Source organism: Triticum dicoccoides, chromosome 7A, assembly GCF_002162155.2.
Source record: "Triticum dicoccoides isolate Atlit2015 ecotype Zavitan chromosome 7A, WEW_v2.0, whole genome shotgun sequence".
NCBI lineage: Eukaryota > Viridiplantae > Streptophyta > Magnoliopsida > Poales > Poaceae > Triticum > Triticum dicoccoides.
This window is the reverse complement of record NC_041392.1, coordinates 68,946,168-68,955,587: the sequence shown is the minus strand read 5'-3', so window position 1 is coordinate 68,955,587 and position 9,420 is coordinate 68,946,168. Positions and strand designations below refer to the sequence as shown.

At 42.5% G+C, this 9,420-nt stretch overlaps 1 protein-coding gene across 1 annotated transcript; it reads right to left on the bottom strand.

Moving 5' to 3' along the window:
- Positions 1-1,976: 1,976 nt before the first annotated feature.
- Positions 1,977-7,979, bottom strand: LOC119328574 (B-box zinc finger protein 22-like). Its single transcript, XM_037601549.1, has 3 exons — positions 7,514-7,979; positions 3,463-4,068; positions 1,977-2,593 (listed from the first exon to the last, which is right to left on the bottom strand). The coding sequence occupies exons 1-3, from the start codon at positions 7,694-7,696 to the stop codon at positions 2,303-2,305; spliced, it is 1,080 nt and encodes a 359-aa protein (XP_037457446.1). The 5' UTR covers positions 7,697-7,979; the 3' UTR covers positions 1,977-2,302.
- Positions 7,980-9,420: the final 1,441 nt, after the last annotated feature.

The following is a 9,420-nucleotide window of genomic DNA, read 5'->3' as shown; positions in this document are numbered from 1 at the left end:
GGGGGAGGGGGAGATTGGAACAAAATGTTTTGTTTTGCAGGTACAAGATTGGGACGAAGCGATTTCAGGTCGTCAAAAGGAGGTAACGTCACACTGTGTTGATTTATGCTTTTTTGTATGCTAGATGGATGGCAAAAACAAATATTTCGACGTGAAGTTTCCTATGCAATGATGGTAATTTTATCTATTACATGTTCATATCATTTGGCAAAACATAAATTCTTGCTTTTCTTAGTAGCATGCATGACAAATATTACCTAGTTTCTTCCAATTACTGTGTTTGAATTTGAATGGAAAATGTTTGTTTTGGAATTCGAGTTTTATATGCACTAGTGGCAATTTCAACCATCACATGTTCATATCCATGGAAAATTAGCAACTATTGCTTCATAACATTCACATGCATGGCAAATGTTAGCTAGTTTCCCATAAACTAGTCCTACTAATCCTATATACATAAGAAGTTGATCCCCACTATCCTATTTATCTCAACATGCACACATGTCACCTCATCAAAGGCCCACCACTACTTGCATGGGAAAAAGTTTTTCATTATTAGTTGATCTCATGCACACCTTTCACCTCACCACACATGTCACCTCATCAAAGGTCCACTCAACATGCAAGAAAAAAAGTTTTTCATTACCTTATGCCACATTCAAAATATTTTCTGACTACACAATAATCAGATACAATATATAATATTTTTTAGCTTTGGTTCATACATTATTAATTCAACTATGGAAGCTTCAACAATCAAATCACTAAAATATACTGCAATTGATTCCCACAGCAACGCACGGGGTATTCTCTAGTTCTTAAAATTCATGGCAAGTTAACCAAGGGGGCTAGTTATAAAGAATCCACCCTCCCCCATGGCAAATTTCACACACCCACATCATTATTATTATTATTATATTGTCCATTTCTCATGTTCTGTTTTTTGCCAATCATATATGCACTAACAAACGGTAAGTATACTCAACTACTTATGACAAATTTTCCATGTTTCTTTCTTTTCTTTTCCCATGAACACCAGCTTGGTCAAACCGCCCACACTGCTCGATACATTAAATAGATTCATGAAACGTCTTCTCTTTACCTAAATGGAAAACCATGAATATTTCACCTGTATGTTGAAGATATTTAGAACATAACAATTCCAAGTTTTAACTAATGAAACCACCAGTTCTCAACTCATCATTGTCCCAAACCTCTTGCTCACTCTATGGGAAAAAAAAAGATCTTCTTAATTATGAGGATATCAGTACTTCTACCTGAAGAAATCAACACCTGGTCTAGAAGAAGAGGAAGGTTTGTTTCAAGTACACATGATGCATGTGGTAGTGCTTCGCGTTGTACAACAGGTCGACAAACAACATGATGAGACCGCCCAAATCAATTCATGAGAAAAATCCAAAATTGGATTATCTATTAACTATGCAAGGACAGGGGAAGGGAGGCCCCAGCCTTGATTGCTGAAAATTATGCATCAAGAAACAAGAGAGCAATTAGACCTCAAACTCGAAATAAGTGTCATGCCTAACTCAACCCATAATCACACAACACACACCATCCCCATAAATATCCTCTGAACTGGACAAATTATCTCAAGCAAGTACAACATCATAAAATAAACCTAAAACCTAAACCTTAAATGAAAAAAAATGCATAAATACTAAGTGGACATCTCTTTCCCTTCCCTATATAAGTCTAATAGTGGCACTCTATATCAGAGGAATGTAATTGGACTTTGTATCTACACAAATAGGGAAACTTCAGCTGAGATTGCTTTATATCTAAAACAAAGCTACAAACATATTTCCCCCTAATATATGGGCAGTTATCTTCACTTACCATTTGCACAAAAATCATTAAACACTCCTGTCAACCTGTAACGCATATTCCGCTCCAGATTGGGCTAGCAAAACAAGAACAACAAAAAAGCACTAAAATTTGATTCAAGACATGTAAAGTTCACACGAATCGAAACACACAAATTCAACATTGATTTCTGATGCATCTCAATGGAAATTTGAAACCTGTATAGTACATGGTGTTGACGACGCTCCTCTTTATTTCACTATACACAAACCTGTTATCTCAGAGCTCACAACTCACTAACCATGATCTTCAGCAACAAGACCCAAAAAAGGCGTACAATTACAACATATTTTTTTTTGACCGACCGGCGAAGAACCCATCCATTTGAATGATTGTCTATGCGATTTGGCTCACCAAGAGACCTACAGCAAGATCCCCTGTTCGACAGATATGTCCAACGCTATATTCTTTCGGGTATTCAAAACTCTCTCCTTCGACGCTTGAAACCAGCAGATGCAGTGAAGTGGTCCTGGGAGCTCTGCAGGGAGGGTGCTTCAGGGACGAACATGGCGCCGTCATACACAGGGTAATGCAAGTTCCCTTGCCAGCATAGACCCGAGGCTGTTGGTGGGGAGGGAACCTCGGGCACCACCCATGGATCCTCAGCATCTAATCCAGGTACCTGGCCTAGCAGGTCTTCTGCAAACAGGCCTTCAGCTAGACGGCACTGTGGAGATCCCCCAGCACTCCCCAGCTTAGCATTGTCACCCTGTAGCACAAAGGAGAAAAGAGATTAGAACTGATGTGTAGACACACACCACTGTGTTGTGAATAGTATTTAATACTTTGCATTAAAAGCAAGTTTCGTTGCAAGTGAATTAAGCATAAATGCAAATGACATGGAACCTGGAACCAGATTTTACAGAAGTGTAATTGGCCTCAAGCCATGAACTATTCTGAACCGCACAAGACTCCTGACAACTTCGTGATTGATTGTTAAAAGGTTAGTCACAGTGAGTAACTGTGTCATGACCACTGTAGTAATTATGATGGCCAGTAACAACTAACAAGCTTACATCTTTAAGGAAAAATGAAGACTACATTACAAAATAAAATAAGAAAAAAAAGGGCAGATATCGCTTCCACAGTTTTTGATAGCCTGAGTAATGTTCAACCAATTCTAGTACAGTAAACATTATGTTGAACAGTTGAAAAGTCTGAAAACCAAATCAACCAGCAGTTAGCTTGAATCTGGAACTTTCACAGTTCACCCATCAGCTATATAAATTGATAGAAGAAATAACTAGCTGAATTCCGCAAAAATGCAGACCTATATCAGGCTCGGTGCTAATTTACCCCAAATAAAGGCTGGAAAGGTTCCATACACTTGCTTCTGGGCTCTGGGGTGAACTCATTTACAGCAACAGTCTAATCATATCACGATACTAAGGTGCTGAATTTCATTGAGAACCTAAACCATTAATATGTTTTTTAGAAAGCACAACTCTTCTGCCATGAAAGAGAAAAATTCTACTCTTCAATATATAAAGTAAAAGGAGATTCTCCAAAAAAAATTGATAGGTATAAGATATTACTGAGAACTAGAAAAGACATGCAACGCATCTATATAAGGATTACCTTGGAAGAACCATGCTCAGTGAAGCCAAAGTTTGGGCCATATTCTAAGTTACTGAAGAATTCATCCACAGGCCAATCAGGTAAACTGTCTGACCCATTGCCGCCTGAGAATGGTAAGTTGTAAGCCCGGCCACTATCTCTGTTCATTTGGTTGGATAAAGCTGTGGTGGTCTGATTAGAGAGCAGAAGTTTTGAATTTCCATCTGACAGGTACTTAGGTGGAGGCTCTGCCAATCTAAGTGCACTGTTGTCCATAGTCCAATTGGTCATTCCTGTCTTGGTATTTGGAGCAGAAATCTGCCTTGAATAATCTCCACTGATTGCATTTTGGCTGGGAATAGATGCACTGTTTTCACCTGAAAATAGGGCTGTAGGATTTTTCTTTGGCAAGTGTTTCGGTAGTGAATCCACTGATCCACCTGAAGTGTTAACGTGCTTGTCAGCAACAGGTGGAACAGGATCGGCAGGATCGAGGCCAACTTGAACTCCTGTCAGCAGGAACCTTTGATGTGCTGAAACAAAGGAATTCACTGTGTGTATAGCAACATCACAATCTCTACAAAGTAGAGCACGGTCCTCCAGGCAGAAGAAGTATCCAGAAGCCTCCTGCAATGAAAAATAGAGGTTCAGATCAGCAAAACTAAGGATAAATATCAGAAATGACTTGCAACAGGAATCACAGTACAAAGAACATTATGTGGGTACAGTGTTCCAGTAACTGGGGCACTAGTTGTGCCTTTGAGCTTGGGCCTTGCACTATGACCCAGTCAACTGAGTAGCAAGATACATAATTCAGCGAGACAAGATCCACATCGAGGCTATCCAGCCTGGTATGAAAGCCCAAATAAATATATAGTGCGATACAGTTAGCCCTGTATCTATGACAATGTAAGATTTAGATCCAACGAACAATTGACCTACTATTGTAGATTATGTCCAGCTAAGCATACTAGGATTTGTTAGCATAGGTCTTACTGTCCCGTATCACAACAAATGCAAAAACATTTCGCAAAGGTATTTTTGGTGACATAAATAAATATTACATTTTTTAAAACTTCGCCGGCGACTGTTTGTGTGAGAAACTAAGCTTGCCATCTTAAAAGCAAGGTTTACTTCTTCTACTGGTGACATATTGGCTGCTGTTGAATAAGAGACTAGAGGAAAGCTTGTCCAAGTTCACTACAAAGCCTATTCAAGTTGAATGGTTTCATTTAAACTAACTGATCTTGTACTCTAAATTGGCCTGAAATAAACATGTCCAGAGAAGCTCTTCTTATGTTGCTAGTTTCATGTGTGGTCTTTTGTATGCAACTCTTCAACCAACTGAAATTTTGATTCTAAATGTTAGTCCAGTTATAGTGATATTCCGAACATTGTAGCCTTACAAAGCAATCACTGATCTTTACTTTCTTCATAGGGCAATATCAGTTTAAATGCTTAGGCACTACAATTTAGGCATAGATAGAAAACAAACTGACACTGCATGTGCTGATGTGCATGAACATGCTCCAAATGTTAGCGCAGTTATAGTGATATTCCAAACATTCAAGCCTTACAAAGCAATGATTGCTCTGTATTTTCTTTCATAAGGGAACATCAGTTTAAATGCTTAGACGCCAAATTTAGGCAAAGATAGAAGACAAACTGACACTGCATGTGCATGAACATGCTCTAAATGTTAGCCAGTTCTAGTGCTTATTGGGTTGGGCAACCGTCACGTGAAATCGATGCCGATATTCCAAACATTCTAGCCTTACAAAGCAATGATTGATCTGTATTTTCTTTCATAGGGGAACATCAGTTTAAATGCTTAGCTGCCACAATTTAGGCAAAGATAGAAAACGAACTGACACTGCATGTGCATGCACATGCTCAGCAACCAGCCAGCAAGATGAAGCATGCATGCATGACTGCCATACTTGAGGCCATGCCAGGACAGCATGATCAACTGTAAGCAAAAAACAAAAAAAATTGTGGCATTTACCATACTGGTTTTGAACAGGTGAAGCACACTTTATGAAAGTGGTGAGGTATGAACTGTAGAATGGCAAACATTGCTACACTCATTTTCCATACTGGTCTGGAGTGAGAGGTATGAATTTAGAACCAAAAATATAGCTGTGTTCAAATTCGTAATTTACCAAAAGCAAGTGTGAGCACTGATCTTTCCCCCTTGAACATGGACAAAATTTGTCAGTAACTCGGTAACAAAAATTAAGTCATGAGTTCATTAATCCACATTTCCAAAAGCAACAGCATTCACCTTAGGTTCCTTTCAGAACCAGGGGTGATGTATTTGGATTTGACAAATTACTTACCCTTTAGAAATAAAATTAGTGCCCTGAGAAGGAGTTAGCAGTATTCTTATAATATGTCAACATAAGGAATAACAAACCCCCTTTTGCAGAACTGCAAACAACTACCTTGAAGAACGATGCGAATATTATAGCTTCAATTTTGTTGTGAATACTATCTGCTTAGCTTATGGGTTAACCAACCAAGTCAAGGTGGACCACTCGAGATAAGGAGAACACTGCACATGGGTTTTACATAAGAACGCTCCTCCCTCCTCATGGCACCATGTGGGGCTGTGGGTGGCCATATTAAGAAACTCTACTCTGTTATATGAATAACGATGTGGAGAAATACCAAGCATGAAAGAAGGAAGGGTTCATATAAGGGACCAGAGAGCAATTCAATAATACCGATATGGTGGGACAATTTGGTAGGATGAAATGGAGTGGATAATTAATTGGTTTGCAGGGCAATCGCATGACAACGGAGGATAAGGACGCCCTAAGGATGCTTAGACACCACAATTTAGGCAAAGATACAAAACAAATTAACACTGCATGTGCATGCACATGCTCAGCAACCAGCAAGCAAGATGAAGAATGCACGCATGTCTGTCACACTTGAGGCCATGCCAGGACAGCATGATCCACTGTAAACATTTTTTTGGCATTTATCATATTGGTTTGGAATGAATGAAGTATGCACTTTATGAAACTGGTGATGTATGAACTGTAGAACAGCAAACATTGTTACACTACTTTTCCGTACTGGTCTGGAATGAGAGGTATGAATTTAGAACCAAAAATGTTGCTGTGTTGCTAAGTCGCTGTATTCAAATTCGTAATTTACCAAAAGCAAGTGTGAGCACTGACCTTTCCCCCTTGAACATGGACACAACTTTTGAGTGACCCAGTAACAAAAATTAATTCATGAGTTCATTTTCAGAAGCAACAGCATCCACCTAAGGTTCGTTTCAGAACCAGGGGTGATGCATTTGGATTAGATAAACTACATATCCCTATAATAAAATTAGTCCCCTGACAAGAAGTTAGCAGTATTCTCATAATGTGTCAACATTAGGAGGAATAACTAGCTTCAAGCAAGATGTGAATATTATAGCTTGAATTTTGGTGTGAATGCTATCTGCTTAGTTTATGGGTTAACCTAGTCAAGGTGGACCAGTCGAGATAAGACAAGCACTGCACATGGGCTTTACTTGAGAACGCTCCTCCCTCCTCGTGGCATCACGTGGGGCAGTGGGTGGCCATATTAAGAAACCCCTACTCTGTTATACGAATAACGATGTGCAGCAATACCAAGCCTCAAAGAAGGTGTCATGATTCGGAATTTCGGAGTGCATAGGGACTAGAGAGCAAAGCAATTCGATAATACCGATACGGTGGGACAATTTGGGCGGATGAAATGGAGTGGACAATTAATTTGTTTGCAGCGCAATCGCATGGCAACCGAGGATAAGGCCGGCCTAAGGATGCGCAGAGAATGAAGACGTCAAGCACAACATGGCTGGTACTGAGATCATTTAGCACATCATCTTAACCCTGACTCCCTAACTCCCTGAGGATCATCGCTGAATAAACAATTCTTCCCCACCAAGAGCTCACATCCGAAACTAAGTACTGTAGCGCTCTCTCAGCTACCGAAATAAGACAACGCCTCTCCAGGAACGTACAGGAACTCATCGATTGCGCGGCCCGCCCCAATCGAGACAGGCAGGGTCGGCGGAGGGATGGCTGACCTGGCAGATGTCGCACTTGGGCGGCGCGGCGGCGTCGGGGAGGAGCGGCACGCGCTGGTGCTTGCCGGCGAGCCTGTTGGCGGCGTGCACCTCCTCGTCGCAGGCGGCGCAGAGCGCGGCCTCGTCGGCGCAGCAGAGCACCCGCGCCTCCGCGGCGCCGCACGCGTTGCACTGGATCTTCATCGCCCTCTGCTCCGCTCTGCTCTGTTCTCCCTCGCTCGCCCGCTGCCTCGGGAAAGGGGAGGGGGGAGGGGGCGGGTGCGGGTCGGGGTGGGGGAGGAAGGAAGAGGGCCGGAGGATACGGTTCGGTGGCGATGTGAGATGCGATTGGATCTCGCCTCGCCCCGCACGCGGGCTGGCTTTTAACCGGGGCCAAGTGATTAGCGGCGAGAATTAGTGAGTGGTGCGGTGTCGATGGCGGGCGGGCGGGTGGTGGTGGATTAGTTAGTGAGCCGGGCGGGTGGTGGCACTTTTAGATTACTTGGGAGAGGAGAGGACGAAACGGTGGTCACTGGTCAAGTAGGGGGAGGCAGCGGAAGCGAGGGAGGGGGCGTGGAAGATAAGCGGGGGCCGGCGGACGCGTGGGCGTGTCGGCAATGCGCAGCCGTGGCGGCCGACGGGGCCGCCGTGCACGAGCCGAGCCCGGCCGGCGACAAATCTTGCCTTTTTATCGGGGTGCAGGGCATCTTCCCGCCGCAAAATTTCACGTTTTGACCATTTTTCGGTCTAATTTTGGGATCTGACCCGTTTGATTTATTTTTTAAATATGATCCTTTCACCTACCGTCAGGGGTCCTAGCGGTAGCCCCCCACACCCTACCGCCGGGTACCTGGCGGTAGGTGACAGGACGGCGCCTAACGGCCGTCAGCCCCAACCGACGTGGAAAAGAGGCCTACCACCACTGACCCTAGCGGTAGGCTCCTCGGGTGGATAAGATTGGAAGGGGGGTGTTGGTCCCCCACACCCACTCATTCAGTACAAGCCCACACCTCACCTCTCCCCCGAGCTCAAGTCACCCCCCCTCCTCTCTCTCTTTCTACCACAAGAGCCTCTCAAATCTCTCTCATTTGGTTGACATTTCTCCAGTGGATTCGTAGCACTTTCATCACTCAAGGTATCTCTCTCAATTCCTCTCATTTTGATTGGTTGAAATCTTGGTTTTGCGTGCATTAGCACATTTTATTGCAAACCATAGTTCATCAGTTTGGTGTGGTCAAATCAATTAGTATGATGCATTTAGGGTTATGTTTGTTATTTTCTTATGTATTATGTGCCTAGAATTGTTTGTGTATCCAGATTTAGTGCTATGATTAGTGGTCATCTTTGCGGTTAGGATTAGCCTTAAGAAAATAATTAAGATCAAGATAACCTTAATAGTAACCAAGTGTTGTGCTCCATTTGATTTATTTTGTTGATTGTCATCTTAAACCCGTATATTCATGTAGGATGGACATTGAAGCTATAAGTCTGGCAGTAGCGTGTGAGAAGGTTGTAGCGGAGCGACATTGTGGTATGACGAGGGAGCTTCGAGCATGGTTAAAGAATTGTGATGATGCAAATACAGCCATGATGGATTTTAGCAAGTATTACATTATCGAGAACCTTGTGATGGTAAGGAGAGGCCTGTGAAAGAAAAAAAAGGAAGATACTTCATGAGCTCCAGGAGATGGAATATGCTTGTAGACACGCTTTGGCAATGGAGATTGGGTTCTCCGCCAGCAAAGAAGAATTCCTTTTTCGTGAATACACAAAGATTGTGTATCATTTCATTGATAGGTAGAAGAGAACGTTACAAAGAAAGAACATTACATAGAGATGGAAGGAGTACACCACACCAAAATGTGTGAAAACAGAAAAGAAACAACACAACCCAAGACTAGCCTAGCTCGAACTCCAACCTAGAAAGG